Source organism: Papilio xuthus, unplaced genomic scaffold (genome assembly GCF_000836235.2).
Source record: "Papilio xuthus unplaced genomic scaffold, Pxut_1.1 DF826933.1, whole genome shotgun sequence".
In the NCBI taxonomy this organism is placed as follows: Eukaryota; Metazoa; Arthropoda; class Insecta; order Lepidoptera; family Papilionidae; genus Papilio; species Papilio xuthus.
Window position 1 is genome coordinate 3,983,400 of NW_013531716.1, and position 22,057 is coordinate 4,005,456.

Sequence of the window (22,057 nt, forward strand, 5' to 3'; positions counted from 1 at the left end):
TCCGCAATCAACGGTACGATATCAAATTGTGGACGGTACTAAAACATATTAAAGACAGCGACAATATGGACAGAATAGTTGCTGGGCTTAATTTACTGCCTCGAAATGGTAATGAACACCATAAGGAGACAGCGACACGTGCAATGGTCGTCGTTAATAATAGCATTAAAGGTGTAGTAACAAGTAAACGCATGTCTAAGAGGGCGGCTAACGCACAGCGCGATCCCGACGGTATCGTGCGTAAGAGGCATTACCATAGCGTAGATACGATCGCATCCACGCTCCGCTAGCACGCGAATCCGACAGAGCTCATTGTATGTTAAACGGCGCGCAATTAAAGGGAACGGCGCTTAATACACACATTACAAGCGCAATATTAGGCGCTCGCGCACAGTTGACATGATTAAGAGATGGGGACGTGGGAACAGATGTTGATAGAGAATATAGAAAGCGTATAGTTAATTACAACTAGCAATAACATCATTGCAAAACATTAATTTAATTATAATTAGCTCTTTGTATCAACGGCATTGGCACATAAAATTATTCAAAAATTAAAGACAGCAAAGACGATGTACTGAAAGAACGAACTGTGTAAAATATTTCATCTTAGTGCGAATAAAAATGAAACACAAAATCGTAAGCATAGACAAAACAAAACATTTATACAAGATTAAATAATGAAATCAAAACGTACAATAGTAATAAAACTACATACCCAACTGCCGTTACGCGCCAGCATAAAATACTGAATACCATAACACGAAAGCTCTAAAACCAGACAAGCTTTGAACGTCATCGAAGCACAATGAAAACGTGCTTTTATGAAAATATCAATAATAGTATTCAACGTAGTTTAGTACGCTGTTAATGCGTGGCGTTCGCAGACAAATTCAATCGACAGGAGCCTCCGTCGCAGCCGCAGGGTGTCCCTCGTTTACATCTACCCGTCTATCTATTTACGCCGCTATTGGAAATAAAATTGAGCGGCGAGATTGCATAGGAACTTTCAAAGGGTGAGATCGACTCTTTATGATCGCGTTTTATTGTAGTCATCGACACTGTCGTTTAACAAAAGCGGTACCGTTGGGCTCACGAGCACGGGAAAATTGAGTACTCGATCTTTTGACCTGTAGCACTGTAAATGTAACGTAAGGGCACATAACCGTTGTCAAAACTACCCACTCTGTTACAAAGCGACGTACATATTACGTTGTCAGTACGCGAGTCCCGAAGCCGATCTTCTCAATACGTTTACAAGATGCGTCTAGTGGCGTTATCACAAAATATGATAGATCGCCGGTTGTAGCGCGACGGTCTCCCACGCGGCGCAACCGTGATTAATTATAATTCGAATTTTATTCAAAGTGAACAGCGGACAAACTACGATACCAATCAATAAACGGTTCCATACCGACGACGGTACCGACACGATACCACAATTTACTGTTGCCGATAGAGCATATGAAGACGTCAATGCCGCGGTGAATAAGTTGCTTAGATTAGCCCCGGAACAATACTAGCGACATTTCCATTGTCATACGAATCTTTATGTAACAATAGTCTAAAGTAGAGTGATTCCATCTACCGGTACCTCTATAGTTGCGTAATTTAAAAAAAATACTCTTAAATTGAACAATCCTACAAGTAAATGTTACTTGTTCATCAAAAGAAATACCTGTCGTAATGCCAAACAATAATTGCCTGTGAAAATATTATAGCTAATTTGTCTTTAGTATTTACAACGGTCATAATTAACTTCAACAGCTAGCTGAGAAGACGAGAAATGTAAAGGCAAAAGCTGTAGACTGTTCGCCCCATGACAGTAATCACGTCCTTATAACGAAATAAATCATAACGACGAGCTCAGAGCCGCCACAAAGACGCATATGACACGCATCCCCGTACAGCGGCACGATAAATAGCAGCCAGCTCTCTTTTGAGAGGGCAATAAGTCGCATGCGGGTCAGAGGTGAAGTGAATAAAAAACGGCCGACAATTAAATGGCGTTCTTGAAGGTTAATGAGCACAATAAATATGTTGTCGGCACCGCAGCTGCAGACAAACAAATGCATGGTGCCTTCACACGTGAGCAGGCTATGGAGGCCCGGCGCGACGGGTCGGGACGCGACTGCGATACCGCAGTCATTCGAGACTGTACCGCCATTGACGACAAACGTGACTAGCGCACAGATTCTTTTATCCACATTCAAATTATCATTTCTCATTGGGACTTGTGCGACTTGTCTGTCAAACAAAGAGAGAACCATACCATATAGGACACATAAAAGCTTGAACAGAAATTGAAATCTACAAAGACATATCTTTCGACTCAATTAATTCAAATTTGTAGTGACAATCTTGATGTCTGTGAATGTATAAATAGCATGACTTCTAGTATAGAGATATATAGTAGTCTAGACCTGTATAAAAGTTAAAAATGCAAGACTGACAAATTACCAATTAATGTGGTCCTCATTGATCTTTATTGAAAATTGTTTATCAGTAACAATATGTGCCTTTATGATCTGTAACAGGGAGGAGGGGTTATTTAATGACCCTTATTTCCATAATTTCTACTCAGTTTCCTTTTCGTTACCGCGTGACGACAAACGCCATCATCAACCACTACCCCTGCTTTACAAGTATTCACAAGCGACTGCAGCAGACAGAGCTGTACCTGCGTTTGATTTATAATGAGGAAGGGACAGGGAACGGCGGGTGTGAACTCATTCGGCAAACTGCACCGTCCTGGGGCATTAATGACCGCCCACAAAAGTCTCCGATGCTCAACATAAAATCGTCTCTCGACCGATTCTAAAGACGTAGTCAGCGAGGGAGGGTAGACCATCTTAAAATGGTTGCTGAATGATATCACAGCGGGTAGCGTTTATAGCAGGCGCCTCGCAATACGCAGCGAACCTTCGTGAGCTTGGCCTATTATCAGCGACCTTTAGGTACTTTTGTCTTTTTTTGGGCGAGACCTATTTTTTATAAAATGAAGCGTGACTCTGCCGTTTAAAGAATACCGCAGACCACTCGAAATAAATTATCAAAACCAAAACTATTTATCATAAATCGTAGTTATCATAATTTCTTTCCGGGAGATTCGCTTTGGTAGATCTTATGAAATATCACCAGCGCAATCTTAAATGGAAACGAAAGGAACAAGTTTTAATAATAATGAGGAAGTCTGCACTGATAATTTGATTAACGTCTGCATTGCGACGACCGTCTTTAAATATACACGAAAAAATACATTAACATGGCAATCATTACATCTCTGTTGTGTTTCACAAAGTTCAGCTAAACACGTTGTGTGAATTAGACTCGGCTTGTAAAGGGTTTTGAGTCGAGTGGATGATAGAACTTGTCGGCCTCACGCATTAGGCGACACATTTGCTTGCTCTGTCAGCAAATGAATATTGTTGTCGAGTCAAAATCAACAGGGACGTATTAACACGAGCCGGAAAGTGGAGAGCCGTGGGTGTTCCCAACCAGTCTTATTTTTGTACACACAAACAAGCTACAGAATTTTTGGTATACTGTAGAAAAATGATCAAAGACATTCAACAATAACCTATAGACACCGGTAACCTTGGTATATCAATAAGTTACTGGAACTCATTTTGCACCAAACATAAAATGTGCAGTCCAACTTAGAAGGTAGTAGACAGATGGGCTTTCCCCATCTGTTTCAGAAAGGAAGTTCTTTTAAAAATAAAAGACCACTAATATGTGTCATTCAAAATATAATCCCTGTTATCCCAAGGTTATTAAATATTATTGCTTCATAGATATTTAAATAAAACAAAACATTGTACAGGCATAATACACACGTTCCTGATGTAAACAGTAATTTGATGCGTAAGGACGCGTCAGAATCGTCTGCACGAAACCGAGGTCAAACATGATCTGAAACGAAGACAAAATGAAAAAAAAACAGTCAAGTACACCGGTGGCTGGGCGATACGCCGCCCCTCTGTTTTAGAGACGAAAGCAAACAATACGAAGATAGTGGACAAACAAATGTAAATGACCAAAATGTGAACGTCATGTTTGGCATTCCCATAAAGTAACGTTAACACATCATTAGAGGTAATGATGCCGTGATTATAGAAGTGGGGGAGGGGAGAGACCTAATAGAGACTGTGTTGATCACCTGCTTACTGTGTGGTCTTACGCCTTTACAAACAAGAGACCCATGTCTTGTATTTAGACCACGTGCTCGGTCACTTTGATGATGTTTGTACTTTCACTAACCTTGACTTAGACAGAGAATAATAAGCAGAACAAACTAATGATTAACAAACTTATAAATCATAAAAGATTATTTTGTGATTGTTTCTGTCGTCTGTGACTTAAGAGAAAAAAAGAAATATAAACTGATTAAATAAACAGTGATTTTTTTTAATATATAAATTTAAAACAAAAAATTATTAATTAATATTGTGCAAATAGTTATTTTAGTTAATTTGTATAAGTGAAAACATCTAATAGAAATAAAATGTTAATAAAGATTGCTTGTTTTAAACCACAAATATATTTGTAGTTATCGTTACAAAAAAAACAAACCCTTTCTAACAGTAGGTTCGGTTATGACATCGCTCAGTAAATCATACACCTACAAAAATTCCAGATCGTCCTTTCCCAAGAGGAACATCTATCGATATTATTTATCGGCCAGTTATCATACGATCTCAGTAATCGATACGGGTGCAACCAAGATAACTACGCACTTTTTGTTCATTTTTATAAACACCGTAGAAGTTATTGCAATTGAATTATGATTAAATTATTATTATTTTTATATTTTAAGGTGACAAGCGACCAAGCGGCCAACCAAATTCGCCGAAATAGCGAAGCGACCGCTTCCCATAGACATTCGCAATTGCATTGCCATTGCTTACCATCAATCGACGAAGGATGCGCATAAAGAGAATGCGCTTAAATTTCCACTTTTTAGGTGTCCAATTCTCTTTCAAATCTGCTTTCCCTTCCCACCATTTTCTTAAAATAAAGGGGTAGGGAGGGGAAGAGGTCTAAAATTAGGCTTCCGACACGTACAATCATCAGGCGAAACGCGTAATTGCTTCCAGTTCACGCTTATCTTCTGTGTGGTCGTGGTATTGCACTGGCACATTCGTGCAGTAGATGGTGTTGTTGGCGTCTACCAATGTCCATTTTATGTACCATACAAAGATCAATGAAATATATCTATAAAATTCCCTATTTCAATATATTTCGTGTTTCATTACAAATATTACAATTAACCTATACACAATATACACTCCCACACTGAGAGTCTCGCACCCTAAGAAGGCGCTCAGTGTGATTTCTAAGATGATCAGTTAGATTAAAGTGAGATTCGCTGGTGGTCTTAAACAATGCAACAGTGATACAACATCGACTATGAAAATGGTCGGCAAATGTGGGCAATAACAGTGGTCGTATAATTCGACGGTAGCGCGTGCGACCAACCGTTGATTGAGCATATAAACTGAGCCACCCACATGCCAGTGTACTACATGAGCCGTCGTTAACACGATTTAGATCCAGATACATTGAGAATAATTGTGGGAAAGGTTTGGTGCCATACGTTATTACATCGAGTTGTGCAACGTTGAACATGCGCAGTTTATCTATGACTATCTGAATTAATAACAGATCATTCTTTTTGTAAGAAATTGAAGGTTTAGTTAAAGTTATATATGGACTTTAAATTATCGCAAAAAAACAAATCTAGAGTTAAAAAAGGTATAAAGTATAATATACTACAGAAATTATACTATACTTAGTGCAATTTTTTGAATTTTAGTTGTATTGAGAAATTTCTAATTAGATAGTTTTCATAAATCTCTATTGGAATCAAGGGAATCGCAAGAACCGCTACATTTCTTTAGTTCAAAAGTAATAAGTATTGCGCAACATTTTGCACAGTTACGATGTCGGAAGAATCAATAAACATGGCCAACTAATTACTGATAAATACAAAGCAAGTGTATTTGAGGAGTCGGAATGTAATAAAACGCTCGCCCATAGACCATAAACAGCCGCTTGTTTAAGCAAATCTTCACCGATATAACTAACAAGTGGCTTAGCTTCACCATAAATTTCCTATGCACATCATGCGTAATTGTAGATTGAAATAAATCAATAAATAAAACCATGTCAATAGTAATGGTGAACATGCGTGGTTCGCGCCGCGTAACTCACTCGTTACACCCAATAAATTTTAATAAACCTAATTGGATGACGACAGAAAGTTCAAACATACCCAACGATATTGATTTAAGAACCCACGTTACAATAATTTGAATCTACCGCGCCATTAAATATTGCATCGCATTAAGGTTGTATTCGAGAGCATGGACTTACGTTAGACGTAATTAGCTTAATTGTTAATTGTGTAACTTAATACGTGCTATATAGCCTTGCACAGCCTTGTGATACATACGAGAGTCGTTAAAACGCATTACGTGTTCAAATGACGTACAACAAATGAGTGGTGCAGTTTCCAATGGCTCTACTCATAGCGAACAATTAAGCAAAGCAATCGGCTATATATCACTGCGCAAATTGGCAATCAACTAACATTGATTAGCGGGAGTAGGGACGCACGGTGCCGCCGCCGTCGGGGTCCACACGCGCAGGACAAATTTCCTGTAGCGCCGCCGTCTGCCAGGCTAATACCTTCATTGACTAATCTTTGAATCTAATATTCATATATTAATTCTCTTCGGACGTTTTAACGTCGATCCCTAATTAGCGTCAACTGAATAAAACGGAAAAATATTCCATCACCGTAATAAATGATCTCACATCCTCGATTCGGACGTGGCCAGATAACAGATGGGGCGTAACAATCACGATTATCATATCCTGGAATCAACGGTGACATCAGCGTAATGATTCCATTGAAGTAAAAAATACACCATAATATGTTGGACAGAGATGCGATGACGGCACTATGTCAACACTGTACTTTGACGCAATTAAGATTTTCGGATACCGGGCTATTGTGTTTAAACAATTTATTAACATGATTAAAGTGCATGGATCATAAAAACAATGTATTCCAAAGCAGCTATTACAAGCCTAAATTGGTTAGCTAAAAGTGTATTTACACTGGCCACAAGGCGACGCAATCAATATTTCGCTAATCTGTGCCTCGCTAACTCGATTTTAGCACTTCGACACTAATTACCTATCGTCACGCAACGTAATAGATCACAGGACCGTATAGTTTAACAAATCGAGCTTTTCATATAATCATGGAAAATTCCATTAAGTTTGACTCATAAAAAACTAACTCCGATATTCCACAATTGTTACAATCAAAATAAACTTATACAACATAAGGAAGAATCAGAAGTCAAATTGAATCAGAATTCTCTCTTGTCCGGCCCGCCTTAAATGGCGATGATTTATGTAAGGGTTTCGGGTCCCGACCTCATAAATAAGCCCTTAATAGACGCCTATGTATCCTTTTTTAACATTATCATATGATTAAACTTTACTATTGCTTCACCGTCGGAAATAACAAAGAACACCGTTAACCACATTGTATATCAATCAATTACATAGAATAGACAATACAAGCAGATATAGGGACTTTAACGGTTTTTATTTTCATTACCGGTTTTCTTAAGAGACCGAAAAAGCTCCGCTGTACGCAACACATCCTTGATACGACGAACAGTACGTCGGTCCTAGTTTCAGTTCGTATTTTTACGATCTTGTAACATTATATCATTACGTGCCGATAAACGATAAGTGCAATGTATCGGTTGTGGTGGCCTTTCGTTGTAGTCGGTCCAATAAACTGGGCGGACGATATCGAGCGGCGTTACTTACTCCTCCGTATTCCCAAGAGTGTCATCGTTTTATGACTTTTTTATTCGGCGCGACGCGACGCCCGGAGAAATGCAATACCATTCCCGATTCTGATCTCCATGCCGATAGTAAAGTGGGCATGATATAGACGATGTAAATGAATCATTTGGACCAATCACAGATCGATAAAATCGTGTAAGCAGTGTTCAAGCATGCCAGCAGCAAATGATATTTATAATGGCAGTATCATGCGTATTATAACAATTTTGCCTAAGTATAAGAACATTGAGTATTATTTATTTTACAGCATATTTCACAGAGTAGTCATAAGCAATATCTAAATCTGCAAAAAATAACAAATGTGGTTGTAGTATAATATATGCGTGTGTTGTTTTTTGCTAATTGTTGCTGTAGTGAAATCGGTAAAGGAAATCATAAGTCAAAAGTTTTATTACAATTCTATTCATATGAGATGACAAGATGACAATTTATATTATAACGAGACATCGAGAAATACATTAATTCACGACTCTATTGCCGATTCACACTTCTTTGAATGAAATCAATATTTTCTCATATCATACGGAATATAATGTGTTACACGGGAGGTCTTTTCTCAGGTGTTTGTACGGCACGAAATATACATAAATAAAGATATTACCACGGGTGTATACTTGTCACCTTCGGAACTTGTCGAAAAAAACATAAAAAGGACCTCATTCGAAGTTTATAACTTTATAAGGGCCCTGCGTGTGTGTGCATAATGGATGCAAGAACGATCAAAGTCATTGCACCAATTGTACATGTCCACACGAGAGGTTGTATCGTAAAAATGCATTGTGAAAAGAAAATATTGTTATTGTGGCGGGCAAAAGAAGTGTTTGATTGATATGTTGCGTCTGGCGCCCGCAGGACACATCGCTTGCGACGATCAAAGTCAGAAGACGTCGTAAAAATATTTACAATATGTCCCCCACAAATGAAACATCATGCTTGGTACAACGCTATGCCATTTTATTTAAGACTAGTTCGCCGGGATTGCGGGGATAAATTTTAATATTCCACAAAAACAATCACTTGAAGGCTTCATACTTCTGTTAATGTATGAACCCTTTAGTTCATTTGTAGTTTACTGATTTATTTTTCCCTACACGTATACATTAGTTAAAATTTTAAAAGACAAAGGAAATATGAAGAAACGAAATCATTAAATCATAAATTTCAAAAAACTAATAGAGAGTCAATATCAAATTACGAGTACAAATACCGATTGCCATTACGGTAATATCCCTTTATAACTCAAAGTAAACAAAACTATCGAAATTTATGAGCGAGATCCCGACGAATAAAGGAACGGAATCAAAGCGCCACGGAAACCGAATAAAGGAAATATTTCTTAGACGAAATGAAAAAATTCAAAAGATGGAGAGATAAAGGCGGTCATTCACGGTGCACGGTAAGAGGCACCCGCTGTTTTATCAAATATGAGATTAGTCCTTTATGAGTCGTAGCCGTTCCTTTATAAGGGACAAATATTTTGACACGCTGCTAAGCAAACACACGGCAGATGTGTAACGGGATTAAGGTCAAATCCGTACGCATAATTACACATTAAAATATACCCTTATCTCAAGGGATAAAAGGAGTACAAATACAACGCATCATTTAATTTCAAGTCTTACTTTATCTACATCTCACTTAGCGCAACCAAAATCCCGCTTTAAACCCTATTTGTCTTCATCTTAGTAGATCTTCAAAGGAGCCACCGCAGCCGGTTATTATCATGAATTGATTTATGTAAACGTAACGCTAACATTCCAATTTCTAAATCTAAGAGGACTTACATACATTGAATTTGGTATAAATTACCTAACAAAATCTAATTATCCAGTTTATAAAAAACCTGCTAATATCGTAACTTAAAAAAAAAGTTGAGGTTTTAAAAAAACACAAAATTCATATAATAAAGGAAATCTTTCTTTTCTACAATTATGACGACCATGGTGGTATGGATTGAATGTGAACCTCTATTGTTGAAGTAACAGACTTTAAAAGATTAAAGAATCCATTGAAGAATTAAAATTAAATTACGATCAAAGGGAGGTTGGATAATTGCATAAATGCATATAAAACAGCTGTGTAGTCCACAGAGCAGAGGCACGCACGTTATCTCACATCGGCCTGTGACCGACATAGCAACGTACCGAAGCCACAATCCAATAGCGATCCAAGCCTATTGTCGACGACACTCAATTCGCACTGATTAAATTCTTTACCCCAGCTGAGTTAGAAAATTAAATCTCTAACACGAAGAACAAAGCTTTCTTACTGTTCTTTTTTTATTTACCTAATATATTACTAGTAAAATTTTAGTAGGAATAATAATAATTGGAGCGTTTGACACACATTATGTTACAGAAAAAAACGTGCTTTTTATAAGATTACATATTGACTTAAAATTTATTTATAACGATTATTTATAAATGAATTTTATCAAAAGTACGAATTTAGATTTCCCATAATTTGTTAAAATGAAGATTTAATACAAAACATATGTTCCCTATTAACACTGTAATTACCTAATGCCTCGCATTTTATTACTTTTACACAAAAGCCATTTTCATTGTTTACTGACACCTATAGAACAAAGAATTTTAACTACCAGCAAATAGACATAGTTCATGTTGATATCAAACTTTTCGAATAAACAGCAGTTAAAATGATTACAAAGAAAACTCAGACCGGAACTTTGAAAAGCCATTTTTTTTCATTATACTAACGTTATTGTTATAATATAATCTTACGAATATTATAAAATCGAATGTTTTGACTGATATATGGATTAATGGATTTTTGTTTAAAGATCTCCAGAACGGTTAAACTGTTCCCGATGAAATTTGGCGTACATATAGAACCTAGTCCGTAAGGACACATGGGCTACTAATTAAGTTTTTTATTTTAACTGCGCGCGGAGTCACGGTCGACAGCTAGTACATAATAAACAACATTTGGATAAACGAAGGTTTTGTTTTACTAAATTACTTGATATGTTGTATACAATGAGACTATTTAAAGGTCAGGCTTACAATATCCATCACTTTTGATGACAGTTCGATTTAAGTGTACAGACGCGATATACGACGAGCTAGTACAGCATTAATTAAATACATGTGGACTAGTTTTGATAACTTTCAAGTAAAAAAAATATTCATCCTCTTAGAACTTACGATGAAGATGACTTCTCAGCCGTTATCGTACGTATCCTATCGTAATATGGACTCAATATGTCTCTTTAGACTTCATACCTGATTTCACCCTCTTCTTAAACATATCCTTGTATGTACATACTTTCTTCATTTCTTCCATCAATACTTTCTTCAATTTTGTAGCCAAACATTCATACTAATTAGTCAAAAGGCATCTTTCCCGACGAGACGAAAATTTGTCAATTTTTCTTACAATTAACTACTAACTAACCAAAAATATAATCGATAAAAGACATCTCTAAACAAATTCACAGAAATCGGCAGTGAGTGAAGGGAATGAAGACAGAGGAGCGGGGGGTTTAGAATGTTTGTCGTGTAACTGTGGTACGGTGGAGTGCGAGCCAAGGCACAGGCAAGCAACTGACAGTTATACAAACAAGCATTGGGCGACTGCACGCCGATAGTGCATCTCATTGTCGATACAAGCCACTAAAGCCTATAATTGAATGAAAAAATTCGCTTTCTCATTCCCAAAAAAAAAATTTTTCCATTGCCAAGATATGGGCTAAAAACAATTGGTGTAGTCGCAATTTTGACGCATTTTATACATTGATCAGGATAGTATACACGTGGGGAAAAAATCTAGAAAAGCATAGAGTCTTCTTTGTTTAATATTAATAAAGGTCATATAACTAATAATGTATAACTTTTTAAATGTTGACGCGATTCCTTTGATTTGCTGTTTTACCACGAGATTTCCAATCTTGGTTACATTTCAAGGTATCTTCGAAAATTATTTTAATTATATAGAAGTGTTCACACCTTAAATTGTTTATTAGATATACTCTCACATTTATTGTGCCGCAATTAGGGAAGAAATTTATGATTGCCCACTTGCTTTACTTTCCAATCTAAATAAAGAAACAGATTATTGAAGTAAAGTCTCAGAAACCAACCGTTAGTGTTAACTATCTAAATATCTGCATAAAACATGTTGTCATCCCAGTCATCTTTGACAAAACCAAAGTAACATGTTTTAAACGGAAATTATGGCCTCAGAAACCCACGGTAACTGACGAAAAAGTACTGTAGATTAGATTTCGCCGAGGCTAGATATAGTCTAAATAAACACTGTCTACAATGAAGCTGTGTAAAATCATTGTTGTTGTAATCTTGTTCTAAAAATCACACGTTAAAAACATAGAACAAGTGGAGACATCTACTGCTAAGCTTAAAAACTATTACAACATGCAACAGTAGAATAATGCTACTTTTCAATGATAGGTGGCAGTGTTCCTTCAAAAGATAATTTTTTGAGATACAATTATGCATTACATTGACATAATGACTGTTGAAATTTTTACCTTAGAATTTTGAAAATATGAATTTGATTCAAACTAGTAATTAACTAGCCTAACCTTCAACCTCAAACTTAAAAATTGGTCAAGTCGTTGATGATCTAGGGGTCACATATACTCTTATAACTATTCTACCCTGTCCTGTTTCAATTGGTAAACTCGCCTTGCCACTCACGCATCACCCTGACAACCCGGTTATTTAGTCCAAGCTCTTGATTCTTTCAATGTGTTTTATTCCAATAAATAGGAATATATGTGTATGAATCCCTCAAAATCATAAGTGGAAAGCAAGTATTACCATTCGTGTGGAATCAAAAAACAATACATATATCTCTTTGTATACCTTACACGTGTAATATTCATAATATAAAAAGATTGACATACCCTTTTTAGAGGTACTTTAAAGCAAATAATTCTTGTGCCTTCTATGACTTTTCCACATGCTTTATATTGCAACCATCTACAACAATAAATAAATGTAATGTGTATTAACCATATGAAAAAGTTTCTGGGTTTATTTTCAAATATATTTGAACTCATACCTATCGGGGATTCGTCCAGCCATTTTGCAACCTTAAGAACTTAGTTAAATCTTACATTGCACACCTATAGATTCTAATGTTAACGTTGCCAACAACAATAATAATTTACACTATATACAAGGACAAAATTGTGTTATTCGTGCGTTTCAAAAATATAACCTAAAAATTATTGTAAATAAGACGTTCTGGAGACCATAAAGATACGAGTCGTCAATCAATAGATTGCAAAATGTCAACAAAATTCAGATAACCATAGACTAAAAATATAATAGTGAAAATCGATTTTTTTCTCAATTTCCTCCTTAAAGTAAGGGTCATTTGTCTGGCTAACCATCACAAAATTTAGGTATATTTAATAGAAATCTTCAATCTCCAAAAATTTACGTTAATTTCAAACTACCGATGCTGAGAGAAAACAAGCCGTTTTAAAACACAGATGTATGATAACAGCAAAAATCTTTTCATAGAATGGTAACATTACACATAGAATGTCAAAGTTGAACATTGTTATTTTTGATAAGAGATTGTGTTTTAGCTTTGTAGTTTAGGTCTTGCAATTTCAATAATCATAAATATCACAATAGTAGTGTAGTAGCGAAGTACTTTTGTTATAGCAACTAAGATGCAACGAGCATGTAAAATATAGGTTAGGTTATAATTTGTATTTTGTAGTGTGATAACAGTGGTTTCCATAGAAACAATATGAAACGGCGAACATGTTTAATCGAATGCATGGAAACTGTCAAGGATCCATTTTTCACAGGTTTTGAAAAAAGAATTAAAGAGAACGTTTATATTACCGAACATACCAATATGATTTATAAAAATACAGCTTGGTATAAATCTTTATTGAATGCTGAAAAATCATGTATAAAAGATAACAAAATAAAGAAGATACATTACAAGTTTGAAGATGGTCGTGAAATGGTTGAAGAGTACAACATAGATACCCAAGTTTTATTGCGTAGATCTTGGAAACTAAAAGGGAAATTAGGAGGTGAAGGTAAATGGCAAGCAGAGATTGGTGATCCTATTCCTGAAGTCAGTGCTAATGTTGAAGTGGCAGATTTAACTGAATGTAAAGACCAGGTAAATATTATTTGTAAAGGATTTAAAGGCTTAACTGAATGGTAAATCACATCAATCTATTTTTCTTTCAGCCGATACTCACAAGGCGGAATACAAGGGTAAATTTAGAATGGAGAATAAGAAATTTACCTTACCCCATAGATACCTATTCAATTAAAGTTGATAATGATAATAAATGCATTATTGTAAGCACAACAAATAAAAAGTATTACAAAAAACTAGAAGTTCCAGAACTTCAGAGATTAAATTTACAACTGCAACAAGCTAATGTCCAATCTTCTCATAATTTTAACACCTTGATTATTTCTGTAAGTATTAATATTATACTTTGATATATTTTTCATTATTTTATGATAAATAATACTATTTGGTTCTTTTCAAATGTCTTGACAGCCCAAGGTCATAAGTACACTGTGCAGTGCCCTTCCCACTAAATCTAAAAATTTTCTGCACAGCAAATCAGTTAAGTAAATAACCTCCAAGATATCTGAAAAATTTCAAGCCGATCGGAGGATATTTATATATACTAGATCTTGAGGGTTTTACTGATTCCCTAGTTTTATAATTTGTTGTATTACTCATACCTTGTATTTTATTATTGTATAATTATTTCAGTATAAGAAACCGCAGCCATTACTTGATATGGAAAAAGAATGGTTTGAAGAGCTGAAGAAAGTCAAGCCTATCAAGGATATTCCAAGTGAATGTAATACCCAGTAAAGATAATTGTATAGTTTTATTGTATAATTTGCATTTAGAATTCTATTAAAAGTTATAAATTAAATAAAGCTTGTATTTCTTACGATTTATTTACATGTTTCATGTACAGTCAGCGTCATATAGATCGTCACAGACAAGATATGCAAATATATAGGTACACCAAAAGTAATCAATTATATCGGTACAACAAAAGTCCTCAAAATAATAGATACATTCACCCTGCTCAAAAACATCGGTACATACACAGCGTCAAATATATGAGTACATGCAAGATGCTCATAAATATCGTAGCAGCCACAGCGTCATAAGTAACGAAGCAGTCAAGGTGCGCAAAAATATCGGTACATTTGACAAAATTGAACTCTATCTCTATATACTTGTGATACAATTTGGAATAAACTACTTCTGTTACATTCATTTGACACTTTGTTTTAACATTATAGGTTGTCCGGAAAGTTCGTTCTGATTTTTGATATAAAGCTTACAATAGACTGTAGCTGAAGTAGATTCATTTTCGGATTTCCACCATTATTAAACGTAACAAAAATTTCTATATTGTGAATAATTTCATTTCATTGGTTGAGATAAAAACTAATTTTTAAAATTTTATCCAATAATAAAAGACGTTTTAGGTATAGAGTCGTACCAATATAATTTAAAATAATTTCCAAAAATTTAAGAGAACAGGGTTTCAATTTTCCTTATAAAGCGGCACGAACTTACTGGGCAACCCAATATTTTTCTTCTCCTGTCATAACGCTTAAATATAAAAGTTTGTCACGCCGAATATGACAGATACGTATTAACTAATATCAAATTTTGCCTTGTCACAATATATATAATACTAGTTTGGCGCAGTATTCTAGTATGTTTGCCGTAATATGTAAGTTTACCGGTTCGAATCTCAGGCTACTTTTTTTTCATTTTATCAATCACGGGGTTATTTTTTCATAACCAGTAAAAATTTGGTAATGTAAAATTTTGCTCGACAATTTTTTTTTATAATTTTCGCTGTTGGGTAGAAAGAAATTTAAATAAAGTTAACAACAATTATGTCAGACCATCGCGGGTGAAGTGAGTGGGCGGAGCGTGGATTGTCTTTGCGGGTTTTAAGAATGGTACCCGCGGAAACTATACGTACAAGTGTTATCTACATATGTGTGCGCGCCCACGCACGTACGCACGTAGTTTGGATATTGACATTCAGTTTTTTTTCTTTGTTTCTTAAATATAATCAGTATCAGTAAAAGGTAAAAGTAAAAGTGTTATTTTTACCGGTACAAGTTTAACTAACATGAGTAATAAACAAATTACATGCCAATAGCATCGCTTTATCTCCTTCATTTTTGTTTGAAATAGAAAAGTACTTTAACGGTCAAACTCATTAGTCCAAGGCAATATCAAAAAGTACCTAATAACTACGGCGATAGAGTTTAATTACATGTGCTTGGATATTAAAATTAAAAAGTTTAAATATCAAAAAAAAATAGTGGCTTGGGATTTGAACCGACGACCTTACGTACCAACGGCGGCGAACGGTAAGGCCACGAGACCAAACTAGCATATATGATGACAAACTTAAATTTGATGTTGGTTTTATCTACCTAATATCTGTCATCCGCGTCGAACACTTTTAGTAAATTTTGAAAAATGGTTTGATGCAAAGTGTCAAATGAATGTAACAGAAGTAGTTTATTCCAAATTGTATCACAAGTATATAGAGATAGAGTTCAATTTTGTCAAATGTACCGATATTTTTGCGCACCTTGACTGCTTCGTTACTTATGACGCTGTGGCTGCTACGATATTTATGAGCATCTTGCATGTACTCATATATTTGACGCTGTGTATGTACCGATGTTTTTGAGCAGGGTGAATGTATCTATTATTTTGAGGACTTTTGTTGTACCGATATAATTGATTACTTTTGATGTACCTATATATTTGCATATCTTGTCTGTTACGATCTATATGACGCTGACTGTACCTCCCATGGTAATAAAACTATATGAGACATTCAGTAGAAAACCTTGTAAATTATAACTTAAACTAATCCTCCACTAAAGCTTTTGCTTGTTTCTTCAATTCCTCTTCATCGGGTTCTTTATCTAATAATCCTCTTGCTTGTAGATATTCACCATACTGTTTGGGTATACCCATGAATGTTTTAATCTTAGCTCTCAGCTGTTTCCATGTTTCTTGATAATAGTTCTTCCTGTCTTTTTCCATTGCTTTATAATCATGTCCATATTTATCCAATAAGTATGTTATAAATTCTACTTGTCCTTTTGGTAGCCTGCAAAATAAAAAAGTTAAGTGGTTCAAATTAATGAAACCAAAGGATCGCTGATTTCTACTTTTACACCAGCAACATTTTGACGATTAATACTTTATTGTGTTAAAAATGCCCCTCAGTTAACAGCATGTACTAAAAAAATACACATTTACAGGAGTCTCTTTTTAAAACTTTAAAAATGATTCATAGGAGCTATTGAAATCTCAGATTTTAACAGATATTTATTTACTGTAGACATTGTTACAAAATATACTTGGGATGATATTCCACAATTTTATGATCACCTCTTAATATTGTCAATAATGCCTAGTGTGAAAAGGATGACATTTCCTGAAGTACTTACATAAATCTCCTTTCTCTTGGTGCTTTAGCTTCTTTTTCTAATTTTTCAGCAACTTCTTTTTTTATTGGTACTGCAGTGATTGTTTCCTCCTCATCAGTGTTTTCTACTTCACCCTTGTTAACAATCACCTTAGCTTGTTTTATTTTTTCTTGTTTGAAATTTGGTATCTTTATAATTTTATTTGGGTCATTTGCTAGACCCATATCTGTAAGATTTTTATAAGTAGATTTCTTGTGATCCCATGCATCTTTTATTATTTCACTGTAATAAAACCACTGTTAAGTTTTCAATAACCAATGGAAATTTATCCAGATAAACGAAGTGTAAAATAAAACCACGAGTACATGTGGATGATTTAAGGAAGGGAAGATCGAAGAAATTATTTAATATTTAGATTGGGAAAATTATGTGTTATACTTATAAAGAATCGTATTCGGGTATGATCGGCCAAAAACAGATATAGAGTAATGGGAGATACTGCGTTTACTTTTGCTATATGAATAGAATTTTAAAAGGTGTCATACCATGGCACGGTGCCTGTATTGCGTTGTTTTCTATTCATTCTTTTGCGATTAAGTTTGTGTAGAAATTTCTTCTTACGATGTTGTTTTTTAACCTTCATGATGATTTACAATGTTATACTTTTGATTTAATATAAAATAACTCTTAATAAATGTAAATACCCAAAAACAACACAACTTCAACCTTACACTTAAGTTAAACGTCAATTTGACATTAGCTAACCATGTGCCAACCATACGGTTTTAAAACTGTCTCAACTGTTTTAATACTTAAATATTGCAATTTATATAAAGAATAAAAGATTCTATATGAATGTATTGAATCATTTGACTACAGAACATTTACAATAATTTATCTACAGACGATTGTTTTCAGTACCCTTGATTTTTATTGATCAACGGTCGTGAATTTGTAAACTTTAATTTTATTACGGACAGGTGCTAGATTCTGTCAAAGTCATATTGATTTTCATGTTTTTTTTCATTGGATAGAGGTTAAGCCTTGCTTGTACATTAATTTGAAAAAAAAACAAGTCACTCTTATTAAAGGAATAATCAGCCATAAATCACGATGCATAAGCAGGGTGCAACAAGATATCAAAAGTTTCTCAAGTCGGAAAAGGCTAAGACTAAGTTAAAAGGGAAAAAAGACCTACCAAAGGGCACCAATGTTACTAAAACAAATTTTAAAGTAAAAAAAATCATAATACAAGAACAACTTAAGAAACATGGTCAAACGGAAGCCTTGTCGTCAAAGAAGCTAAATGCTAAAGAATTGTTATCACGACTAAGTCACTTTAATACAAATGCCCGTATGGAAGCCTTAAATGGATTAAAAGAACTTATAACTCTGCACACTGACTCTCTGGAAGTAAACTTGGGACAATTTATTCATGGTGTTACGCCTTTGATTTTAAACATTGAAAAAAATGTGAGTATGGTGGTTGTTTTCACAAAGAATACTAAGCTATATCTATAATCAATGATTAATTTCTTGGCATTCTATAGGACAATTTTATATATTTGTAATTTTTTTCAAACTTACCTTCCAGGTACGACGTGAGTCAATAAAGGTAGTCCATTTGGTGTTAACACATGTAAGCACAGATAAAATAGACCCTTTCCTTGATGTTCTATCAACATACCTCAGAAGTGCAATGACACATATTGATAGCAGAATTCAAGAAGACTCACTATTATTCCTTGATGTCTTGTTATTATGTACCCCGCAACTGATAGCTCATGATTTTCATAAGATTATACCCAATTTCTTAGATATGATATCAAAGTTGAAGGATACAAATCAAGGTAGGACATTGATTGTTAATTTAAACAGCCAAATTACTAGTGTAAAGTGGCGTGTAAAGGTATTTTACCGGCTGCAGCAGTTTTTGCATAAATTTGCTGAATGCAATGATGTTTACAAGATAGAACAGTTATCTGACAAGACTCATGTATTTGACATAAAAAATAAAAATAATTTTCTATTATTTAATCCAATTTATACATCCGTATGCACAGTGTCGTGCTTTTCATCTAAAACCACTCAAAATGTCCTTATATCAGGTGAAGAGGAAAAGTTTCAATCCTATCTAGAAACTTTAATGCCCTTAATGTTTGATATTTGGCTCGAAGCACGCCCTAATGTAAAGGGAGATAAAAATATTGAAACAGTCATAAATGAAGATGCTGCAATATTATTAAAACATATTCTTGATGTGATTTCTATAATATGGGAACTTGTTGAATACTTTAATAAAACATATCCTCGTTCATTGTTAAAAAATAGTTTCATACAAAAATATAAGTCTCTGTTTAGCCAGCATTTTGTTGCTGCCTTTCCATATGTAACTAATGTAAGGTCACGGTTGCCAAAAACAGATTTACCTTTTGAAAGCACAATAAAAGATCCAAAGCTAATCATTGAAAATTTGGAAATATGCTATTTGTATATAAGTATCAATCCAAACCTAAATATAAAAAACAACCAAAAAGATATCACTGCTATCTTCAATTACATTGAAAACAACTTTACCAGTAACTCACAAGGCCCCATGTTAGATGTGGCAATTAAAGTTATGAACAAAATAATTTCAGAAGAGATAAGCAGCAATTGGACAAACTCATTATATATAGTAGAACCATTATTTAGAAAAATGATCTCAACTTACTGCAGTGACAGTTCTTCTACATATCTAAAGCAGCAAATGTTTTCATTGCTTTTCAAAATGTATTTAAATAACAATCTAGTTGGTTTTCATTCCAATGCAGTTTTTGTATACTGGCTCCATATTTTACCAGAAGTATTGTTAGAAAGTACTATTAGTTCAGATATAATTAATATTCTTCATAGGCTTGCTGTGAGTAATAATAAAAGTTTTAACAATGTAGTTAAACCTAAACTTACAGATATTATAACAAACCTACCTAAAATTACAATAAGTGATTCAACACAAAAAAGTTCTTACTACAAACTATTTTCTATATTGTATTGGATAAATTCATGGGATGCAAAGTCTTTTGAATTGTTAGAAAACCAGATTATGAATAATGAATATAAGAGTGATTATGGACAATATATTCTTGACACTTTAAAATCTAGAGGTGGCATCATAGATTAAGGTTAACATTTTTTTGTTATATTGTAATGAAACATTGAATAATCAATGAGTTAAATAAAATATAAAACATATTTTTTGTATTTTTTTTATTAATTCAAACATGATATTCCAATGTAATACAACCAATTAGCAAAATGTACAGAATTACCACATTTTTAGACAATATCCAATGTCGAAATTGCAATTGAAACCACAGCTAGAAATTATTGCAAGCATAGCTGCATTTTTACAACACCAAGAATTATAATATACATAATAATTTTGCTTCATATGGTTAATTTTTTACTCATATAGTACTGTACATATATTCTAACAAAACACAAATTTCCATACAAGAACAAATCATACCATCTTCTATATATTGGTTGTAAATAAAACTAAAATATACATACAAGATAAACTGACACACATAATTTTAGGACATGAAAATTGCATTGCATTAAACACATTTGGTAAAATAAACTTTATAATCTCTACCATTTTAAATATATTCCTATCCCTAACAATGAGTTTATATGTAATTCTATTTGTCTTCTCAAGTTGGCTCAATAAGAATTAAAACTGTACACAAGACATTCTGCTATTTATGTTGTAAATTTATAAGTATATTGCACCTTTTTTACTACACCATATTAAATGAAATTAATTTAATAAAACTTTATTTTATTTATGTGGTAAAGCACTTTTGCTTTAGAATTTACTGCTACATTTTACACAGGGCAAACACATGATCATGTAACTTATTCGATCTGGTGATGGAAAGTTCATTTGACAACAAAATCTTATTAGGAAGGGTACGGCAACATCTTCAGTTACCACTAAGGTGTTCCCTAACATCCCTTTAAAAATATCTCCTTAGTATGTATTAATTTATTGAATTTTTATAACTTCAATTTGTGTTTGGATATATCATAAATATGATTCCTCTAGTGTTTGTTTTAAAGCCTCGTTGACTTTTTATTTGATGCTTAATGCATACCATAATTATACACTATGCCTTTTTAAATAGTAATTACACAATTAGATATTTGGCAAATTTTGGCAAAATTAAAGATTACCAATTTTATATGAGTGCATTTGAAAACATATATTAGTTTTAAAAATAATAATCGAGATATAATGGATCCAGATTTTTTTGAGAATTCAGTCCTCATAAATAAATTTACCTAATTACAAATATTATATTGTGCATTCAATGCTATTGAATTTTGGTAACTATACAAAGTACCTATTAGAAAAAATAAAAACGGAAAAAAGAACCGAGAAAAAATTACCTTCATATCAATACTTCTTAATTACTCGAGATCGTCTAGATTCTATAAAACCTAATATAAGTTAGCCTTAACAGACAACATTTCGATATAGAATATTTAGCACAAGCAAAAGAATTATTGGAAGCTGATATAATATAATACTGATTTAGGAAGAGTATTTCAATTCATATGAATTTAATTATTATAAAATTGGTGACATGCACTTTAATATAAAAAGTACATAATAGAACAAAATATAACATTAAAATAAC

General features: G+C 33.9%; 4 protein-coding genes across 5 annotated transcripts in view; 2 read left to right on the top strand and 2 right to left on the bottom strand.

Annotated features, from left to right (window-relative positions):
* Window positions 1–13,152, bottom strand: part of Ptp-h (protein tyrosine phosphatase) — a 43,870-nt gene extending 30,718 nt beyond the window's left edge. Inside the window, exons 1-2 of the mRNA XM_013318050.1 lie at window positions 12,943–13,152; window positions 12,785–12,860 (exon numbers count right to left, since the gene is read on the bottom strand). Coding sequence (XP_013173504.1) covers window positions 12,785–12,860; window positions 12,943–12,965 — 99 coding nt within the window. The 5' untranslated portion in view covers window positions 12,966–13,152. The remainder of the gene's footprint in view (window positions 1–12,784; window positions 12,861–12,942) is intronic.
* A 272-nt stretch (window positions 13,153–13,424) lies between these two features.
* Window positions 13,425–14,803, top strand: LOC106122065 (protein DPCD). Of its 2 annotated transcripts, XM_013317914.1 has the most exons (4): window positions 13,425–13,588; window positions 13,706–14,031; window positions 14,103–14,339; window positions 14,647–14,803. In XM_013317914.1, the coding sequence occupies exons 2-4, from the start codon at window positions 13,756–13,758 to the stop codon at window positions 14,749–14,751; spliced, it is 618 nt and encodes a 205-aa protein (XP_013173368.1). In that variant the 5' UTR covers window positions 13,425–13,588; window positions 13,706–13,755; the 3' UTR covers window positions 14,752–14,803.
* A 16-nt stretch (window positions 14,804–14,819) lies between these two features.
* LOC106122066 (nucleolar protein 16) lies at window positions 14,820–18,107 on the bottom strand. The gene is made up of 4 exons (XM_013317915.1): window positions 17,915–18,107; window positions 17,391–17,651; window positions 16,734–17,047; window positions 14,820–14,853 (listed from the first exon to the last, which is right to left on the bottom strand). Exons 1-3 carry the CDS (start codon window positions 18,010–18,012, stop codon window positions 16,801–16,803), a joined length of 606 nt encoding a protein of 201 aa, XP_013173369.1. The 5' UTR covers window positions 18,013–18,107; the 3' UTR covers window positions 14,820–14,853; window positions 16,734–16,800.
* A 100-nt stretch (window positions 18,108–18,207) lies between these two features.
* On the top strand, window positions 18,208–22,047 carry LOC106122063 (testis-expressed sequence 10 protein). The gene is made up of 2 exons (XM_013317912.1): window positions 18,208–18,842; window positions 18,964–22,047. Exons 1-2 carry the CDS (start codon window positions 18,483–18,485, stop codon window positions 20,530–20,532), a joined length of 1,929 nt encoding a protein of 642 aa, XP_013173366.1. The 5' UTR covers window positions 18,208–18,482; the 3' UTR covers window positions 20,533–22,047.
* The last annotated feature ends 10 nt before the right edge of the window (window positions 22,048–22,057 follow it).